Source organism: Eutrigla gurnardus (genome assembly GCF_963514095.1).
Source record: "Eutrigla gurnardus genome assembly, chromosome: 9".
Lineage (NCBI taxonomy): Eukaryota > Metazoa > Chordata > Actinopteri > Perciformes > Triglidae > Eutrigla > Eutrigla gurnardus.
The window spans coordinates 10,173,386-10,194,646 of record NC_139923.1 but is presented as its reverse complement, the minus strand read 5'-3'; the positions used below and the strand labels follow the sequence as shown (position 1 = coordinate 10,194,646).

Below are 21,261 nucleotides of genomic sequence, written 5' to 3'. Positions count from 1 at the left end.
AAAACTATGCAAGGATTAAGGAAATTGACATTTTCCCCCATTCTATCCTGCCACGTTGAATTGGCCAGAAAACACTTCCTCAACACAACAGTGACATTAGCCAAAACGTCTCCCGGCATAATAATCAACCTTTAAGAGAACTGACAACAGACATTAAGGTCATTAGTGCATCCGTCAAAAACATTTTGTATTCACTCAAAAATATTTTGCAGGCATTGAAAAGCTGCACTTTTGAAAAAAAAAAAGCCTCTTTCTCAGTGAGCCATTGGCTGGGTGAATGGGTGGGGGTTTCAGGCCATCTAAAGGGCAGTGTTGTCAAAATTATTACATCAATGTGCATGACACTGCTGACTGGTTGTAACGGCTCTCGTTTTAACGTCGACTTCCCGTCATGAGAACAGAAATCTATGCATACTTGGCGTCGGCGTGGGTGAAGGGCAGACACAAACGCCACATTAAAGGGGATAAAACTGGAGTTTGGCTTTTTAAGTAAATGTTTGACTAACTCAGCATCATCACATGTCCGACATTTAACTAAATAGTGTGCTGACATTGACCATCGCATACAATAAAGGCAGCCAGTCTTCTCATGGTGGCCTTCTCACCCCAACCAGCCCCTGTGACCTGTCCTTCAGCCCCCCCCAATGCTTTAATCCAGCTAACCTTGTCAAAACCACCAGACCTCATTCAGAACAAGCAGATGACTCTCTGCACGCCAGTGGCCTCTATAAATAGAAATTTCATTGAGGAGCAGCAGGCTGAATGGGAGGTATTGTAAACAGCAGGCCAGCCTAAAGCCTTACACAGGGCTAACCTGGGAAAGTGATGGAAAGTGACATGCTGCAGCCATGAGGCATGCAGTACAATAACAAACTGACACCGATGTACCACTGTTCACCGTCCTTCACTTCACATGTACAGGTCTTACCTCACGCTGTTGACTGCCCTAAATATACTTGCAAACAGCACACTAAGGACATTCTTTGGGTGACGGGACAAAACTGCAAGGCTTATGTTTATTTCTTAACACCGTCTCTGAGAGATTTTAGACTTTCCAAACTTTCCTGTGACCCCCTAAATAATACAAAAGAATTAAGTGTTTGTTGAAAGACATACAGGGGTGCTCATACTACATAAAAACTTTGGTTTACTGTATATACTTATACAATTGTTTTAAACCAGATCAAGCTGTGTGAATCAGCTACCTGCTTACCAGATTATTAATTCAGGTTACTTTCATTCACAGGGCAGTGTAACAAGCCCACTCTAGCATGGGTTAAGAGGTTTGGCATGGTAATTATGTCTTCCTCGGTGGGGGGGTGAGTGGGGCGGGAGGAGTAATATATAATATTGGAAAAATTCAAAGGAAAATTTTGTGAAACGCAACTGTGCCATTCAGTAATGTCAAAAAACGGTCTATTTGGGTCTATTTGATTGGCGAGACAATCTGATTGGCGAGGCTAAGCACACACATCTAGCCTGTCAGTACGGGCCTTGCTGTTGGTGCAGCAGAACAGCAGGAGCCTGACTCTGACTTTGACACAAGTCTGGGAAACAAACAGAGATTTCAGCCCCTTTTAGACCGTTATACCACCTCGCTGTTCTATATGGAAGGAGGTAAAATAGAGGGGAAGAGATCTCGTCACAGAGCCAAGCTGACGTCTGTGTGAAAAGGACAGCCGGCGTGGTGGAACGCCGATGCTGTTGTGTTAAACTTCATGCCTCTTTTGCCGGCATGCGATCTGAAATCACACACTGGGGTGGGCGTTATGCCACCGTTGTTTGGTTCAATGTGAAAAAAAGCAAAGCTGGCGTAAAGGTGGATCATTAAACGACAGTATTGCCAAAGGGGCTTTGGAAAAGTCAAAATCTTTATCACATGAACCAACTATAAAGGAGCCTAAACAGTCCTCCACCAAACCACACAAAGAGAGAGCGAAAGACTGAGGGCGAGTGAGGGAGGCTGAACCATTTCTAAGCCACTCATTTGATTCACAATTCACACGCAGATCCCAGCCAGGGGGCAGGGATTTTGAGGAGGAGAGATCAGTAGCCAGGCTTAACTTAAAATGTCAAATGCTTTACTTTGACTTCATGGAAAAAAAGACAGTTCAGAGAACCCGACAGACCACATGCTACTAAGCATTTTTCCCTACTTACTTGAAAAAAAATCTCAGAGCCAACAGGTACAGACTGGCTCTTTCACCGAGCTGTAGTAAAACAACGAGGTGCTTCAGCCCCGAAGGCCAGTGATACCTGATCATCAAACTGCCACCAATTAGAGCATTAGGATAAGTCATTTATTTTGCCTATGTTAAAGAAGGTGCTAAACTCCATGAACCATTCCCTCATACCCCTGCTGAAATTTCATCCAGCGCAGCCCTGGCCCCACAGAGAGAAAGAGGGATATTGAGGGGCGAAATGAAACGAGGGCCCTGGAGGCCAGGCTCACCCTGCCAGTCTAGAGCCAGCCAGAGAAACTACAGCCCTCCTCTATCATGCTTCCCCTCCATCTCCTCACAGCCTGGCTGGAGGACTTGGTACTACAAATTCATTCATGAACAGAAAGAATCTGCATGCTCAGAACGATCGGTCATGGAGGGGCTACCAGAATGCGGGGGGTTTGAGCTGGTGACTGACGCCCTCCTCTTTTTCAGCCTATGACCTAATGCAGGTGAGGCTTGGTACTAGACTGCGCCCCCCTCTTCAGCCCCACACCCAAATCTCCCCATGTAAGTATTTGTTGAACCTCCTGCACTGAAACCACTGCCTGTACAGGAACAGATTGGGTGTTGGGCAGCATACAAGTTTCCATGCATGGTAGGCAATGAAAGGAGAGTCCAATAAGCTTTCAGCCTACCCAATTCCACAACTTATGGAAAGTAACAAGTGTGTTGAATAACCAAAATAGCAAGAATAAGCAGCCCTTCAGGTTTATCCGATTCAGTAGATAACAGTCAGGAAATATACAGTGTTTTACTCATAAATCAACATTGAGGAATGGAAATTGCCATAAGTGAACAAAAGGAAAAAGACATAATGGAAAGATGACCTCTGTATTCCATGCAGGCTGTCTTGTTGCGTGAACGGGAAATGGCATGTTTGCATGGTGTCTTATCTGAGAGGTGTTTCCAGGTGCTGCTCAAGTGGTTTATCTGATTTAGCCCCCTGAAGATTGTCAGCCAACACCTGAGCTGTCATGGGTTTAGCCAGCTCAAAATAATACATCATCCATGACAGTGAACAGAAAGTCTAACCCAACAGGAGGAAGACAGATGGATCTTGAATTACATGTACAGTGAACAGCAATATTGAGGAAGAAAATAGAAAATATTTCAATCATTTGAATATCAACACATGCAGACTACTTGTACTGATTGCAGTCACTTTTCACAAACATCTTACAAACAGCACCCTCTGCTGCTTGGCCTCTGAACTATGCATCCATACTTCCTATACAGCTTGAATCATCAAGGGGGTTGAAGTCTATCCCAGCATGCACAGGGCCAACCCATACAGACAGGAATGAACAACACGTTTTTCGATTCAAGTGTGAAAATATATTTTTGCAAACTGAAAAAATATTTTATAATATTATTCATTGAGAAAATTGTCTATAAACTTCAACATAATTAAGACATAAAATGCATTTAAGATTGCCTCTGCATTAATCCAATTATGTGAAAGGAACAGAACAAACAGAAATACAGTTAGCTTATTCTTTTAATGTATAAAATTCAAAAACACAAAAATGAATACTGTACCAATATGAACAAATCTTATAAATGGCAGCATCCAAGTCCAAGAGCAAAAGCTCTGGAAAGCTGAACACTTATGACAGCCATTTCTCTTCTTACAAGCCCGAAACAACACAGACATCATATAATGCATGGATGAAAAATAAAAGGCTGTGCGAATGTATTCAATAATTGCACGGATAAACTGTTCACTTAACTTTGTCATTTTAATGTAGACCAGTCTAGGTTTTTTCTCTGAATGGATTGAGATGGATGATTAGGTGTAATTCCCTACAATCAAGAGTGGCGGCCCTGTATCAAGAGTCAATCCCAAAAATTGGGGAAGAGGATATTTCATCTAGCACAGGGCTGCACATGGCTCCAACAATAACACCTCCCCACTGAAAGGAAATTCCTCCGCCTCCTCTGCTCTCGGCTGGAACACACAGCTCTCTTAATCCAGCTCTGGTAATGAGGTCATTTCACAATATCATTTTCTCCTTTCTTTTTTTTCATTTTAACAAATTAAAAGCTGGTATCTGCCAATCGCAGGAACAAACGTTTGTGATTGATTTCTCTCTTTAAAGAGGTACTATCTTTACAAATCTATACGAATAAATACAGTATGGTATATTTCCATATGAAAATGCTGGATCGTTGAGATTGCATCAGTTGTGTTCTGCAGAGGCCTTCAAAGAGATGGGAGTGGAGGCAGAGAGGTGGCATGGCCGTAGATGAGAACAGACAGAGATGAGAGCTATGCCCTGCCAAAACCAACTCTGATCACTGCTCTGAAACCATGATCGCAGGAGCAGCCAGCCTGGCCTTAAGTGGAGGTGACAGTGTGTCTAGGAGACACGTTACAAGTCAGAGGAAATTGGAGATAAACAGATAAAAGAATGCAATCTCTGCTGGAAGCAGCAAGGCACAGGGGGCAGGAAATAAACCTGTATTTAAGCTGATTACCCGAGCAGAGTCCCAGCCCCTTTCAGCAGCTCGGTATAGTCCGGGCCTCGCCGCTACCAACGTTGTTAATTAGACGTTTGCTAAGGGGAAAAAAGGCAGCCTTGTCAGACTTGCAGGAGTGTTAGTGATGGCTGGCTGGAGGGGGACATGCAGGGCTCTTAATTGGGTCTGTATGCTGTATCGGTGGCTGGCTGGAGCGCTGGTGATGATTGCTGTGAGCAGGTGGCCGTGGTGGCAGCTCCATGCAGGCCGTCCCAGGCCAGCCTGTCTGTTCTTGTCAGGACCTGGAACACTGAGCAGACAGCTCCTGAGCCCCGCACTCATTACGCCAAGTTGCCCACACTGTTGCCTAGCAACGGCCTCACAGCCCCTCCACAACACTTCCCCTGTCCCACAATGTAACCCGCAATCATGGAGTTCTGCTTCCATACAGTCCAGCTATGGGAAAAACATGAATACGCGGCTACCTCTCAGTGCCCTCTTCAAATACAACATGTAGTACGTTAAGGAAGCCGTATTGTGCCATTTTTCCAACCAACAATGTACACCAAAAGGTATTACGTCAGCGCAATCAAAGCTGCAAACCTTCAGCCACTCACTGTATTTTATAGGAAACCATCTTTACCCATATTATGTTAGCTGCTGCAACTGAAAAATGACACTGAGGACTCAATCAGAGACTCAGTATCCACTTCCATCCAAGGTGTCGGTCTGGATTTGGATGTCTCAGACACGCCACAGCTGGTCATACATGGCATTTGTGATTACGATCTGCCTACTAACCGTACTCAAGCATTCACACACGTACACGAGTAGTTAAGATCTTGGAAGCATTCTTGTTAAATGCCGTCAACTTTTTTTCTGCCAGTAATCTCCATTTGCACCAGAGTGTAGCGAAAGTAGGAGAGAGCGGGGGGGCAACTTCATGCAAATACTGCTTGTGATTTTAACTGCAATCCAACCAAAGCACCAGCCACTGCAGAGAGGTTGATTAAGCGCTCTAGAAGACGAGGTTGAGCTTTATTTTTCTTCTAAACAGCGTTGGTGCAAAATGAGAATCTTAAACGATGAATGATAAAACTGTGTGAGGCAAACCTTACAGGGAAAACTCTGAGTTTGGGAATGCTTGGGGTAATTTTGTTCTCTTTGCATGACCAAATGTCATCAGTAGACCGCGGGGAAATCTATGTCCCACGAGGACCTAGCGTGTCTTTTGCTGCAGTTAGATTACTTTGGACAGTAGTCAGCCAAAGTTTCATGATCCAATGATGAACGCTACAAATGAAGTGTAAAAGAATCAATCATGTTGGGGTATGACTGGACGGACTTTGGAGAGGGCATGTGGAACGGTGCCTGATGGGGGAAATGACAGGAAACAGTAGAATGACATCAGTTATGGCACAGTGCAAGGCCTGTTTAATGAAATGGAGAAGTCAATGAGCTTCTATAGCGCCTTTAAAAACATGGCGCACACCTCGTGACTTGAGTTGTGAATTAAGGAAAGGACATATTTCATGCGACCGCAGAAGAAATTGGAGCAGAGTTGGAATCCAATCAAAACCAACATCACCCCCTAATATGCAGTGACTAATCTGGCAGTAATAGATGTTATTTTCACTTCTTTCTTCTCAAAGGGTTGAAATTAAAACGAAACCAACTTCTTTTGTGCCGTGCCTATGATCTGTGTTATTCAAGTTGATTTAATCCAGTCAACAGTCCGTTGAATGACACACAGTCCTCATAGTCCTGTCGATATTAACTCATAGCCCCACCCTGAAGGCTCTCTCGAACAGAACAATCCACACCAGGATTTGTCCACATTCTGTGGTGCCGCTCCAGTTACCAAAGTGGTAGAGAGGGGAAAAGTCTCGGCCCTGGACCCACTTCACCGTGCCAAGAAGCCCACAGCATGTGCAAGCTGAAAACCCAAAGGGTGAGCATTTGTCACGGGCAGTTCACACCTCTGGAATGTCTCAGTTTGTGCACTCAGAATATCAGACAAGATGGGTGGTGCTCCTATAGCAATCAGGGCCGCTCTCGTGACAGGCGATCAAAGTGAGCGGGGCGAGCACTACAGCGTTCACACGCAGCTGTGTCTTCCTTGGGGCACTTGGGCACTTGGGCTGCGGGTGCTAGACCTCACTGTGGAAGTGTCTGTAAATAAATGGTTTTGTCACTGTGTTCACACATTCCTCCAACCAATGGGCTTGCTCCGCCCTATTAACATAGGCTGGCATCCTCACAGCTAGCTGATCACCTCATTACATACACATGGACTTCACAGAGGGAATAAAGCAATACAAATGGATTATTATAATATAATATACAATCATAATGATGGCAAACATTGCAAATTTCGCTCTCTTTGAAGTCCTTTTTAAAAGAAACAATTTGACAGCTGGGAAATGTGCTTGTTTTCTTTTGTATCCTGAGTTAGATGAGAAGATCGATAACGTTTTCTCTTGTCTGCCTGTTAAATGTACTATGATGTTATTGCTACCGTCCAAATCAGCCATGGTTTTTACACATAAGCTTTTGTACTGACTAAATAAACAAGATACAATATGCTAAGGAGTCAAGTCAAGCCGTTACCGATCATTTCCAACTGTCCTATGGCTGTAGCTTCATATTTATCTAAAACTCAGAGTTACATAAATACTCATGTAACTTTTGGAAAGTAATAGGACAAGCATTTCCAACATCATTATGGCCATGGGGAATTTGATATACCATTGTGTGCCTTTGGCTGAGGTGGTAAAGTGGGAGCAGAGATCTCGGTTAATGAGAGTGAGGAAATCAGGAGGAAAGGCAGCAGTGTGGTATCTGTGCTATGGTTTTCCAATGAGGAATGTGAGGAATGCCCAAACCTCTGTAGTCAATATTTGCTTTAGATGAAATGATAAGAGCAGCTCAGTCTCTCACCAACTACAACTGGGATGCCAGCCAAAACATATGCCTTGCATTACCTTTAGAACATGACACACAGACAAACAGTGCTTACTCTCTATTACCCATGATCAATCCTATGGGAGTAATGTGATCTCGTATTGCCATTCGTCCTTTTTCATGGCACCAGTACCTCACACTTTCCTTTGCCCAGCGCTGCACTGAGCCTTATTTCACAACTATGTGGGTTGTCATCAATAGTGTCAAAAGGATATGTTTATTTTCACCACATTTCGTAGCCAGGCAGTTGGATATTCGAGATTGAAAGGGCTCACTAAAAGAGAAAAATGAGCCTGCAGATTTAATAATAATGAATCATTATGGAAGGGGGGAAAAAAACACAGCAGAAAGGGAAAACAGTGGATTTCCTTCTGGCTGCTCTGACATTACAAGGATGTTTGACTTAGGGCACCAAGGGACGTGAACTAGGCAGACTAATACATCAGGAGAGAGAGAGAGAGAGAGAGAGAGAGAGAGAGAGAGAGAGAGAGATGTAATTAATCACACTAGTCAGTGGGTCTGGTCTGTTGGAGGTGTACTTGAGTTCTGGGTTTGTTTGTCAGTCTTGAGAGAAAGGCCAGTGGACCAGCGGTCTGTGTATGGGTGGTCAACTAGTTTACAAACTTCAGCTGTGACAGAAGCATTCTCCTCGGCCCCGGCCCCGGCCCCCAAATCCCTCCTGCTATCCCTGACCAAACCACATCATATCAGGGCCCAAACCTCATGCCGTGATCTGAGGCATTCCCCAGGCTGCAACATAAAGAAGCTCACTCGATATAGCTCAAGCTAAATCTACAGCCTTTTACTGTGGTTACATTGGATTTCCTTACAACCAGAATCTGCCAGAGCTTTTAGCCCCTTTTCAGTTTTCCATGCATCCGATCCGACGTGCGTCTGACGACCAGACCAGACCTCCACTGCTGTCCCTGCTTTTTCATTTCCCTGGGATCACAACATGTTGCACATCCTGTCCCATGACTGAATGTACTTAAACCTCTGTGGATGGATCAGTTTAACTTTAAAAGCCAAATAAAAAAAAACACATGAGCTGAGTGAAATCCAATCTGAACATGGGATAAATATGATTTCCTGAGCTTGTCATTATTATGGCAAATAACCAAGAGTATCTCCCAGTTCGTAAGTGCTTCAGATAATAAAATACTGAGGGCAACAATGAATGTGTTCCACTTGGACGGGGAAGTAATGCTTCGCCTTCGCTAATTCGCTTGACGAATGAGGACGGCATCTTAGCTGCAGTGGGCAGCTAGCTATACACTTACATACAGTACATTCATATAAGTGTTGATAGACATAAACCACAGTGTGGATCACACCACACTGCTGTGGTTAATCTGGCGATTAACACTGTTATCAATCATTTCCTGTGATGTAGTGACAGCGTGCCCACTGGGATCAAGCAGATGACTGATTTAGTTTGAAACGTTTCAATGTGAAAAGCACTAAAGGTAAACCGGACCGTTATTCTACATTTCCACTTACATGGAGAGGATTTCTACTCACCACACTGATTACATGACATGAAATATGAACATGTGTTTCCGTCTTCCGGCACTGTGTAGTGCAACGGCAGTGTGTGCGTGTCTGTGTGCATGTTTCTAACCACATAACGTTAAGTTGTGCACATGTATTCTCCACCAAAGTATGCATCCGTATCTGTCCGGTTCTGTGTACGTGCAGGAGATTGTGCTGATTACAATGAATGCACTGAAATACATTTGTCCTGCTGCGTGTGCGTGCCAATTTGCATGAATACGTGTGTGTGTGTGTGTGTGTGTGTGTGTGTGGGAGCTGAGCAGAGGAAATGTAGAGGTGAAGTTAGTTCCTTGGAAACAAAGGCTCCTCCACAGCTTCACAAGCTCTTTCCTTTCATACTGTAGGCGCCTGGGGCTCCCGTCCACATCACTGTAACGTTTAAGAGGGAACATCCTGAAGCGGCCGCCCCCACCTTCCCCTTCACCTCCTATAGATGGCTTGACCTTTAATGCATCACAGTCATGTAAGACATTAGCCAAGATCTTCAACTTTGTTAGCACGTCTCAGAGGAGAGCTCTGTTAGACCGGGCGCCTTGTTCCTGCATCACAGATAAATGACGAGCAATGCCGGTGATGATCTGGTTTTCCTCCGCTGTGATTGCAAGAGATTCCCCAGTGATTCACCGACCCCATCGACTTCACAAATGCTTAACAATCGTATCTCTTTGGGCCTCACCTTACAATCTGTATCATAATCTCGCCTCCCTTGCTCCTTCTCCATCTTTCATCTCAATGTTCATGCTTCGTGCTTTACTGCCGTGATTGAAAATTGAGTCATAACTTCCTGATGGCACTGTTCTAAGGCAGCCCCCTTCTTCTCTCTCTCTCTCACTGTGTTCCCCGCCTCCTTTCCTCCTCTGGCTTTTGGGGGGCCCCTCATCCAACATGCACTGCATTCCACAGACAGTGGGAGCACCTTCAAATGCTGCACATACACAACTCGCCGCAGCACGCAGGGCGACTGAGTCCCGGCCTCAGCTGCCACCGGGCCTCAGCACTAGGCTCGAGCCCTGCCAGGGAAGAGCTTTGATTGGGGGAGAAATTGCGATGTAGCAGCAACAGAGGCTCTGTGATGACAAGGAAAAGGCAACTGCAGCTCTCAAGGAGCAGAGTGATAACTGTACAGTATTAGTCACCTTCGAGCTGCCGAAACCAGCACCGAGTAAAACCCTCATGCCGGAGCGGGGGCCTCTCATGTCTGCGCTGAGAGGGTGGCAGCTGTGATAGTGGGGCGCAGGCCTCAGAGCACCTTTTCGTCTGACCCCCAAATCCTTAAGGTCTCTAGTACACCGACACACAGCTCCGGTTTCACCCTCCCAAGGCTCACTATGTGCTTGGCTCCCAAAACAATAATGTTCTTGTACATGGTCACATACCACAACATGGAGATGTACAGCGCTGTAATGAACAGTCAATTAGTCCACAAGGTGACCGACACAAATTCAAAGGATTCCAATCGTGACTATCTCCCGTCTACAGCATGACTTATTTTATTGTACTGCATTGTATTTTGGGAAAAACTGCTAGGTTTCAGATGTTCCAGTTCACATCTGAATATCATTTTTTTTTTACCAGTAGCCATTAGACCAAGCCAGAACGGATTCATTTTACATGCAAAATTCATCTTAATGATATCATTGTACATCACCGATGTACCAGATGTTTAATTACATTTTACACGATGCAGCATAGTGCGGGAATTTTGGCAAAGATAATTATGCTACTGAGTGCTATAAAACCTATGAATTGGCATTCGCCTGAGAAGCAGAGTTCATAGCCGTATTGAGGGACATACTTGAGATCTAACCTGTCAGCTTCCACAGTCTGCCCTGCTGTGTTTGATCTGGATCCTGCTGGGTCTTCTGTGGTGGCACCGCATCGCACTCGGACAGCTGCTGCTTCTCACCTGAAGCACAGACAACATTCAGTACTTCTATGAAGTGACATTATAGGCGCAAAGATCAAAGACAGCAGTGCAGTTTATGGATGAGCATTCACACAAGTGCCAGGATGAGAGCACTTGACTACAGTATACATACGACACATATGATTTCACCACATGTGACCTTGGTTGCTGAAATTATTGTGCTGTTTTCATGTGAATGCAAACAGAGTAAGGTAGGTTACGTCTTTGCTTCTGGCTGGACTCCATCGTTGGTCTCCAGTCCTGCCAGCCTGCCTGCTGTGATAATCAATGCACACATCTGGATGGACTTAGTCAAGGAATCCTATAAAGAACCTAATGGGCTCTTCTAACATTTTTGAAGTCTGATTAAGAGCCGTTTTGGATCTTGTTCACATCAATGAGTTCCATCTGTGTTTTATTTAAGCTTTCAATGAATTCTTTATCTATGTTAGGCCTACTCGCTTCCTTTCACCGTAATGGGGGTTTAGGGATTCAGGGGAGACTTGCATGCTTTCGAGGTAATACACCAAACTGATACTTGAATAAACATGGTTTGATGCTCCATCACTGTCACGCCCAACATGAATGGAAATCATGAACATGCATGAAAACGCTTAAATAATCCACCGTATGTATTCTCAAAGCATGTTTGTAAACTCCCGTGTTAGTGTCTCACTTGTGGTCTTGCTAATCGTAAAGTTAAGCTACTATTTGGCGTCCCGCCAGCATGAAAGGCAGACATTTACACCTTGCACATGAGCTCGGTTACAGCCGGCATACAGGCTGGTGAAGTTGCTAGCAGGGCTGGGCTTTTTAAGGCCCGACGTATTTGCCTTCCAATAGTGTGACCCTTGTGTTTTATGAGGGAGACTAACACCATGAACTACATTTGTTACAAATTAGGCTTCCTGGTGCTGTAAAGTTGACACCTGCCACATCAAACCTTCCTTTGGGAAGGAGGACGGCCGCTGATAACCGGCGAGAGAGAAATAGCTGGGTTGTACACATTCATTAGCCCGGCTAGCTAACTAACGTTCATGTCTACGGGGGGTTAAGTTACTTACAGCTTTCCAAGGTGAACCATTAGCCTAACATGTTGGCTTGTGTGCGCCATGAACTATTCGACAAGCAACAAAAATAGCCCGAAATCGCCGTGCCTTCTTCCTTTCTAAAAGACATTTGCGTAAACAGTCGTTCTCGGTAATGCGGCACGCTGTGACGTAAGCCCCGCGCGGCCAATAAGAACAGTTACTAGCCAATCAAACATACTTTGGACCATACTTTTTTGTTTGTTTTTTTTTTCATTTTCATCACACTATAACAGCTTTAAACCTAACTGGTTTATTCTGGCATTAAGAACGGATGCATCTCTATGTTAATCACTGCTATACAACTGATGGGGTGTATACTCCCAGTCAACTCTATACATATTCAGACCAGTGAAATTCATAGGGAAATAGTGTAATTTTTACTCATATTTACATTTATCTGACAGCTTTTGGTTACTTTTCATGTTAAGACCGTGCATTTGAAACTTAACTACAACATTAAAATGATGTGTATACCTTGATGTATCAGAGATTAACAATAAATATGATATGTGACATAGAAAAGAGCCATTCTGCATAGTAGGATAAGTACTTTTTGCTTTTGCAGTTTTGTATTTCTTACTTCCGTAAGATTTACAAAGCAGGACTTTTACTTGTGACATGATATTTGTATTTACATTGTGGTATACTACTTAATTTTAGCCATTTATATAAAATTATTAAATAAAAAACTGTGCTCTCTTAGACATGAAGCCTCAGCTAGTACCACTAATGTCAAAACTGCAAATCACCCATTACCGTTGTGAGACCACAAGATGTCGCCAGAATCAACATTCCACCAATATCAATGCTGCCTTCACGTGCTTCTCCTGAGGTCGTATTTTTGGATTTTAGTCATGTGAGTTTTGGATTATTTTTCGACCGCAATTAATTAACAAAATGAACAGCAGAACAATAAAATGAGACATGTGTTTTTTTTATTATTATCATACGGTGTGTTCAGCCATTCTCTTTGACTAACTTCTCTCACAACAGGTTCCTAAAAACATTCGGAGCTTCTGTAAGCAAATTAATTGCACTATCAAAAGTTGCCATTGATAGTTGTTGTGGCCCACATGTTTAAAGCGAGTCGCTGTCGTAAACGTGAGTAAAATTGAGTAAACCTCTCCTCCCCTTGTCCTTTTTGACACATCGTTGACCCCGACACTAACGTTGATATATCCGATAGTTCTGAAGGCAGCAAGTAATAAGTCCGGATATGACCGCATGAACACAGGAACCAAACTTTAGCTAGTAGCTGCTTCTGTAGCATAACAGTTACGCTGTCGGTATTCAAAACAAAGGCTGTCGGAAGTACCGACAGCAAGTATCTTGTTTATCACCGATTTCGACGTTAATATGACGCTGTAGGCAGACTTTATAAACAAAGGTAATACTCTCAAATTGAGTTTTATCCTTTCATGAGTGCTTCTTGGGGTAACGTTAACGCTAATGTAACCGCTAACGTTATTTAGTCAAATTGTTTTTCATGTTAGCTAGCAGTCACAATAATACATAATAGCCTTTTTAAAATGTGGCACAGTCCGCTGTGGACATTAAACGCCGACCTGTTTGTAACTAGATATGATAGCAGTACTACTATATTAATAATTCATTTTTAGCAGACATGGTGACATGAGCAGGGTTGATGAATCGTCATACTGTTGAATCAAATCCAAGTAAGTCAGGCAGCAACAAGATGAAACAGCAAGCAGCTACGTTTGCACGTCTTTTCCCACACAGTTTGGACTAGCATACTTGTAAGAAATCCCCAACGAGTTTGGTGAAGGTTGCTGTGACCTGCTGTCCAACACCATTTATAAGATAGAGACATGTTGACAGGTTGAGACGTGTGTCGACCCTCGGCCCGTTTGTAAATCAGCATTAGATCTGACATGGCTCTGTGTCCCTGACTCATCTCTTCCCTTCCAGTGCTGAGGAATGGTCTGACTGCAGCAATATCAGTCAAGATGCACAGCCGTCTGCAGGAGTTGAAGAAGGAAGAGGAGACTCTCCTCAAAATCAAAGTCATGCTTCAAGACCAGCTGAACAGGTTGAAGGTGAGTGAGAGGGTTCACGGGGTGAGTGTGGGATTTCTGCTACCTGTGCATTATGTGTGATGTTTTCACTCTGTGTTTCAGTTTGAAGAAGGCGCCTTGAAATCTATCATCAGTGCTCAAACACAAGATGGAGCCTCTCAGCGCTCTTCCCCAGAAACGGAGGTAAACCACAGTACCAGACAACTCCTGCTGAATGCTCCGAGGTCACACTCACATAAGATCATAGTCCTGCTTGTGTTTGTTGATTAATTCACACTTAAGTTGGCTTGTTTAAATAGAAGGTGAGATGTTTTCTCTGCTGCTCCACCACTGTACTGTCTTGCTGTGGTGTTACAGTTTCCATCACACAAAATCAATAACGTTAAGACAGAGAATTGGTAAACATGTGCACTATTCTGATTACTTTAACACCTTAGTTTACATACAGTATGACACGGGTATACATTTACTTCACAGCGTGTGTTTTTGTATCCCTTAACTTGTGAGGAATAATCATACTTTTATGGTAGAGGCATACAGATGTTGGATTACATAAATAGGATTTATACTTTGTTTATTACATGATGTTAAAAATGGGTATATTCTATTTGTCTAGATGACTGATACGCCCCCTTCTGCCTCTAATGCACTTTACACTAGCATTTCATTAAACATAAACAAAGAGACATAGCCATGCTTGAACTGCATTTCAAACATCTCTGCTTGTGTTGGCGATATCATTAAAATAACAGTGCCCAGACTTAATTCAACTAACTAAAAAAAATAGCAGCAAGATAATATTTGACAAGTTCTCATAACGGAGTTCTCGCACACTTCAGATTTCATTTAAAAGTGCTCAACAGGTTGATGTTTATTATTTGTTTTCTTTGTTTCAGGTTCATATTAACCTTGATGATGAGAGTGAGATCAATCAAACCAAACTGCTACTGAATGCCGCTATTGATTTTGATATGGAGGAGGAGGAAGACGAGGAGGAGGAAGGTGAAGAGGATGATGAAGAAGATGACAATGAGCTGGAGTTTGTGCCTGAGGAGGATGAGGAGGAGGATTACTGAGATTCTCAGTGTTTCATGGGGCTTCGATATTTGCACCACTGAAGAAGAACCACATGTAAACATACTAATGTTTATTTCTTCAACTGTTTATCCCTTATGGAGTTTAATTTATTTGGATGGAGTAAGTAGCAGTTACAGTTTAACAGTGCCCTGTCGTCCTCGAGGCACGTCATCCTCAACAACCCACGTTAGAATTCATGTGTCAAATCTTGTGAGAAATGTCTCACTGAAATGCTGTAAGACAGTGTTATTAGGTGCTTATAGTTTACTAGACATATTTTGCATTTTGAGGATTAGCATTAAAATGTATGGCTGGGCCATATAAGAAGATAGTGTGTATGTAAGGGATGATCATTGTAAGCACAAAATAAAATGTTTTGCATAGGGTTCACCTGACTGAGCTGACATTTTTTACAGTGTGCACTTCCAGTTTTATGCCAACATGCTTTTCCAAAATGTTCCATGTTTTTTATATCTCATTCATTTTTTGCTTATGGGCAATAAGAGGGTAACTCTTATATTCATGTAGGTTATACTCATGTAAATTTGTCCTAACCTGACCCAGGCCCAATGGGTAATGCAGTGCAAACACTTTCCAGTAGCAAACCATTCAGCATTTTCTAAACAGCTAAAACAATACAGGGAGCGTCACAATAAGGCCAGCTTTCACACTGACAGCAGGGACAGCTCTGGAGAAGGGTGGTGCTACAGCAGGCAACATACAATAGAAATTGCACCAATAGATATATACAGCTTTTGACATGGTCTGCTGTTCCAGGAGAGCTCCCATTCACCCAGGGACTTGAGCTCAGCACACACACACCTGCTGCAAATGAATTCTTCATAAGACACACAGGTAATTGGATATCTTATTCAGTACATTGTCAATCACATTTTATGGAGTGATGGTTTGGGATTTTGCACTAGTGATTAAACAAGTATTTACAGTAGGAATACTGTAACAAGATGCATATGTGAGAAATTATATATCTGGAAAAAAAACAGGCATAAATATGTGTACAATTAGTATTCAGAAGCTTTTTAGATGTTTTTAAGTAAATATCTAAGCTTTCCCCATATTTCTGAAGTTATCATAGTACAATGTCTTTTTGTATGATAAATGATAAAACGTATGGATCACACTGATTACAGGTTGATTAGACTACACAAGTGGAATTTGATATAATGCTCATGAACAACTGGAATTGCAATTATTTACAAAGTGAGTGTGAGGACTCAAATGTGATCGACCACACCGATGTAAAATATAACATGTAAAACAGCATTAATTTCCTTACAATTGTCAAACGATGAGGTTATGACGGTTCCCATATTCAGATGTCGTCCACCAGTGTGGAAAGGTTCATCCACTGTCATGTGATTGTGCACGGTAAATATATCAAGCTCTCTAACATTAACTTTGCTTACAGAGGTGAAACCATAGTTTGTATGGGATCTGTCTGCCTCAGCAAGATGAGCTCACACTCCATTGAGTTTGAAAAGAGGTATTTGGCATTAGGGATGCGGGGACCCCCCACGGTCCATCATATTGGAGGCTTTCAGACTGTTTGGTGTTGATAGTGATTATAAATTATAATTAAGATTGTTTTTTTCTGTTTCTAATTGAGAATGTTTTTTCTAGAAAAGAGGTGTGCATGTTGGATATAAAAACACGTTTGCTCCGGACCTGGCTTGTTATTGTGATTAAGAGGTGATGCTGAATGGTTCTCCTCTGTGCAGACATCAGTGAGGGACTGGAGCAGAACCAGACAGTGACTGTGCTGCAGGCTCAGGAGGACCATGCTGCCCCGCTTTGCATTCAGTGTGTGTCATGTGTTTGTGTTGGTGCTGTGTCTGTCTTCGGCTGAGGACTTCGACTGGACAAAGAACGACCACGGCTCCTTCTATTATGGCACTTTTCCAGCTGGTAAACACAACTTGCTCTTTTCCTCAGTGGGATCGAAGCAGCACATTTGAACGATTTAGTAAGTGGTCATATTTTCCCTCCGTAGAACTTTTCATCTTGCCAATTTTGTCTTTATTAGGATTTTCGTGGGGTGCCGGCAGTTCAGCCTATCAAACAGAAGGAGCCTGGGACAAAGATGGAAAAGGACTGAGCATCTGGGACGTGTTCAGTCATAAGAAAGGCAAAATCCTACAAAATGACACCGGGGACTCGTCCTGTGAAGGCTACCACAAAGTCAAGGTGGGGGGATCAGGTGTGGTGGTGTTTGAGAGACACAGAGAGATCAGAGAGATTGGAGGATCTGAATATTTGACTCCATTGCGTGTGTTGTACAGGATGATGTTTCTCTGATGAAGGAGTTGAAGCTTAACCACTATCGCTTCTCCATATCCTGGCCGAGGCTCATCCCCACGGGCATAAAGTGTGAGTAACTGCTGTTAATTCGGTTGTTTGGGAGCTGAACTGGCATGTATGATTTCATTTGTTAAGGGCTTAAACTGAGGAATTATCTACGCTTAATACCATTTGCAGCAGACCATGTAAATGAAAAAGGAATACAGTACTATGATGACCTTATTGACCACCTGCTGGAGAGCAAGATCACTCCCATTGTTACGTTGTATCACTGGGATCTTCCACAGGTTGGTTTACAAAACATTCATAATCCCCAATTTAAGTCTTTTTTTACATTGTAGCACTATTCTCATCTACTTTATTTTTTTTTTAGGTCCTACAAGAAAAATATGGTGGATGGCAGAATATAAGCATGGTCAATCATTTCAATGAATTTGCTAACCTGTGCTTTGAAAGATTTGGCAACCGAGTCAAGTACTGGATGACCTTCAACAATCCATGGGTAGGTTCAAAATAAAGGAATTACAGGCTTTACATTCTGCTTTGTAACACATCATTGGTTTGTTTGTTTTTATCATGGAGCTTGAATCTACATGAATCTACATGTTATAAGTACTATTGTCACATTAATATTCCATAATCTGCTAATCTATTTCAGTCTGTCGCAGTTGAAGGCTATGAGACCGGTGAGCATGCTCCGGGGCTGAAGATGAGAGGAACCGGGGCTTACAAAGCTGCCCATCACATAATCAAGGTAGGAGAATGCTTTTATATATATGTGTGTGTGTGTGTGTGTGTGTGCCACTTTGACCTGAAATGTAAATCATATTCATATGTTTTCCATAGGCACATGCTAAAGTTTGGCACACGTATGATGCTCAGTGGAGGGGGAAACAAAAAGGTAAACAAGGCTACACTCCTGAAAGTAACGTAATTCAACATTTGCCCCTCAGCAGTACTGTTTGTCTGAGAGTTGAGAGCTGCTGTTCCCGTCTGCAGGTATGGTTGGCATCTCTCTGTCCGGAGACTGGGGCGAGCCGGTGGATATCAGCAGCCAGAAAGACATTGAAGCAGCTGAGAGATATGTCCAGTTCTACCTGGGCTGGTTTGCCACCCCCATTTTTCATGGAGACTACCCTCAAGTGATGAAGGATTTCATTGGTAACTTTAATTGTAAACAATTCATCTTGAGCTAATATTGGTCATTGGGGGATTACCTAATGAATACGTGTGTGTGTGCAGGAAGGAAGAGTGTCCAACAGGGGCTCGGGACATCTCGCCTGCCCTCGTTCTCCCCCCAAGAGAAGAGCTACATCAAAGGGACCTGTGACTTCCTGGGCATCGGCCATTTCACCACCCGCTACATCACCCAGAAGAACCATCCGTCGGGTCGTAGCAGCAGCAGCTACTTCACAGACCGTGACCTGGCCGAGCTGGTTGACCCCCGGTGGCCCGACCCTGGGTCTGAGTGGCTCTACTCCGTGCCTTGGGGTTTCAGGCGTCTGCTCAATTTCGTCAAGGTCACTTATGGTGTATAATGAATCATGCATTTGTGTAGAAGCTGAGTAGTCTTTGCCCACTGAAGGTGAAGGCCGAGTTAAATAACATGAAGGCGAAGACTTATTGCATATCGATGTGTCCCCCATCTAGTCCCAGTATGGAAACCCAGTGATTTATGTGACCGAGAACGGAGTCTCTGAGAAGATGTTATGCACAGAGCTGTGTGACGACTGGAGGATACAGTATTATAAAGACTACACCAACGAGATGCTGAAAGGTGAATGAGCTCATACATGTATAAGCACCCGGGCATTTCATTTGTGTGCTAATTTGGAGCACGTTTATTCAAAGTTCCATCTAATTCTTGTGGTCAACTCGCTCTCTGTGGTGCCGCCCAGCTATCAAAGATGGAGTCAACGTGAAGGGCTACACCGCCTGGTCGCTGCTGGACAAGTTTGAGTGGGATGAAGGCTTCTCCGAGAGGTTCGGCTTGTACTATGTGGACTTCAGGAACAAAAACAAGCCCCGCTATCCCAAAGCTTCCGTTCAGTTTTACAAACGCATCATCAGCTCCAATGGATTCCCCAATCAGAGAGAGGTAAGAGACACAACGTGGTCACTGCAAAGTCCCGCCAGACAAGCTTTCTTAGTTATTCTATTACGGTTAAGATGAATTGGTTAACGCTCTATTTTGCCACAAACATAATTTCAGTGATGATAAGCGATTGAATTGTTAACCCCCCACAGGTGGAGAACTGGAGGAGGAAGGCTGTGGAGTCGTGTTCCTCTAGCAACCAGCTCCTAGCTGCAGGTCAGTCCGTCTAAAGCATCCCTGACCTTGTTTATCAATGATCAGAGGTGGACAACTAGCTGGGGTAAACAAATAAAGATTCTGAAATATGAAAAAAAAAAAACTTTCCAATAGTTTTTAATGCAAAGAAGATCACAAATTATAATTTGACATATGTGTTGCTGCACTTCAGAAAATGCACAAACGAATTATTAGTTAAATAAGAATGGTGGAAGTGTAAAACAGAATATAACAAAATCTCTGGCAGAATATCTAAGATATCTTTTTTGTTTGCCCCTCCAGCTAGAAGAAAATCCAAGGAACATGCAGAAATGCCAAAGGTTTGGCCAGTGCATGATGAAGTTTAGAACTTGAGGGTATATGTCTTCCATTATTGTCAGTTTTTTGTTTGTTTTTGCTTTGGGATTGTGCTGTTTTAAATCTAACCAACAGAATAAAGCCTCTGCGGATTAACACTAAGACATGGCTCCACAATAAGCTTGTACTCCTTGTGTGGGTTGGAACAAGACATTTGACTAGTTTGCTGAAATCTAATTTAGCAGCTTGGACAAAAATTCAGTAAACATAAAACGTATCTGTACTTGTGTCCACGGGGTATTTCACAAAGCAGAATTATAACCAATGAAACTGTACGATTTATGGAAATAAATTTAGATTTTTTTTTTATGACTGGTAATAAGAAATTAAATTTCACAAGATGAAAGAGTTGAAGTTATCTGGCAATAGTTCAAATACTGCTTTATGAAACGTTCCCCGGTAGCTGCATGCAGCTCTCAAAGGGTTAAAGTGTCGTTAATCAACCCTGAGTACTTTCTCTTCTTTTATTAGAGGAACAGCGGAGTACTGCTGCCAATATTCTAAGACTTATACATGGTAAGGAATCACTCATGCTCACTAAAAATCAGATAAAGGATGATTTGATTTAGGGGGAGAATATTAACCCTTTGAGTGCTGTGTTTGAGCATCGTCACTTGCTTCACACGCAATGTCTAAACTGCATTACAATGCTGGTGAATTTTTAATGTGTGTGTGTGTGTGTGTGTGCTTTGCAGACCCTTTGACCAGCCACATGGAGATGGTAACTGAGATCGTTGTTCCCACTGTGTGCACACTCTCTATTTTGCTCAGCGCCGTCTTCCTCATGTTCCTGCTGCGGAGGCGGAACTAAACCGCATGTTTACGATCACAAACATTAATACTCATACGCACTCATATTGTAAGTGCATCATTTCTTTAATGGATCTTGTGTGAACATGAACACATCATTTGAACTGAATTTCAAGAGAAGTAGTGACTAAATTAATTTGATGTGCATAAA

General features: G+C 43.0%; 2 protein-coding genes across 4 annotated transcripts; both read left to right on the top strand.

Annotated features, from left to right (window-relative positions):
- The first annotated feature begins 13,432 nt into the window (after positions 1-13,432).
- On the top strand, positions 13,433-15,701 carry snapc5 (small nuclear RNA activating complex, polypeptide 5). Its single transcript, XM_084016974.1, has 4 exons — positions 13,433-13,587; positions 14,130-14,257; positions 14,339-14,419; positions 15,133-15,701. The coding sequence occupies exons 2-4, from the start codon at positions 14,168-14,170 to the stop codon at positions 15,310-15,312; spliced, it is 351 nt and encodes a 116-aa protein (XP_083873100.1). The 5' UTR covers positions 13,433-13,587; positions 14,130-14,167; the 3' UTR covers positions 15,313-15,701.
- A 406-nt stretch (positions 15,702-16,107) lies between these two features.
- Positions 16,108-21,259, top strand: lctlb (lactase-like b). Of its 3 annotated transcripts, none has more exons than XM_084016712.1 (15): positions 16,108-16,168; positions 17,053-17,239; positions 17,358-17,518; positions 17,614-17,701; positions 17,810-17,919; positions 18,006-18,134; positions 18,291-18,386; positions 18,479-18,533; positions 18,632-18,793; positions 18,875-19,152; positions 19,283-19,409; positions 19,531-19,730; positions 19,880-19,943; positions 20,772-20,816; positions 20,996-21,131. In XM_084016712.1, the coding sequence occupies exons 2-15, from the start codon at positions 17,113-17,115 to the stop codon at positions 21,109-21,111; spliced, it is 1,758 nt and encodes a 585-aa protein (XP_083872838.1). In that variant the 5' UTR covers positions 16,108-16,168; positions 17,053-17,112; the 3' UTR covers positions 21,112-21,131. The 3 variants fall into 3 exon arrangements, with proteins under 3 accessions (XP_083872838.1, XP_083872840.1, XP_083872839.1); XM_084016714.1 differs by lacking the exon at positions 20,772-20,816 and adding an exon at positions 20,226-20,299 and having other exon boundaries at positions 20,996-21,119; XM_084016713.1 differs by lacking the exon at positions 20,772-20,816 and having other exon boundaries at positions 16,109-16,168; positions 20,996-21,259.
- Positions 21,260-21,261: the final 2 nt, after the last annotated feature.

Coding starts and splice junctions, on each gene's coding strand:
- snapc5 (XM_084016974.1), top strand. CDS start 14,168: ATGCACAGCCGTCTGCAGGAGTTGAAGAAGGAAGAGGAGACTCTCCTC. Junction 14,258..14,338: donor ACCAGCTGAACAGGTTGAAG/GTGAGTGAGAGG, acceptor TCTGTGTTTCAG/TTTGAAGAAGGCGCCTTGAA. Junction 14,420..15,132: donor GCTCTTCCCCAGAAACGGAG/GTAAACCACAGT, acceptor TCTTTGTTTCAG/GTTCATATTAACCTTGATGA.
- lctlb (XM_084016712.1), top strand. CDS start 17,113: ATGCTGCCCCGCTTTGCATTCAGTGTGTGTCATGTGTTTGTGTTGGTG. Junction 19,410..19,530: donor CACCAACGAGATGCTGAAAG/GTGAATGAGCTC, acceptor GGTGCCGCCCAG/CTATCAAAGATGGAGTCAAC. Junction 20,817..20,995: donor TATTCTAAGACTTATACATG/GTAAGGAATCAC, acceptor TGTGCTTTGCAG/ACCCTTTGACCAGCCACATG.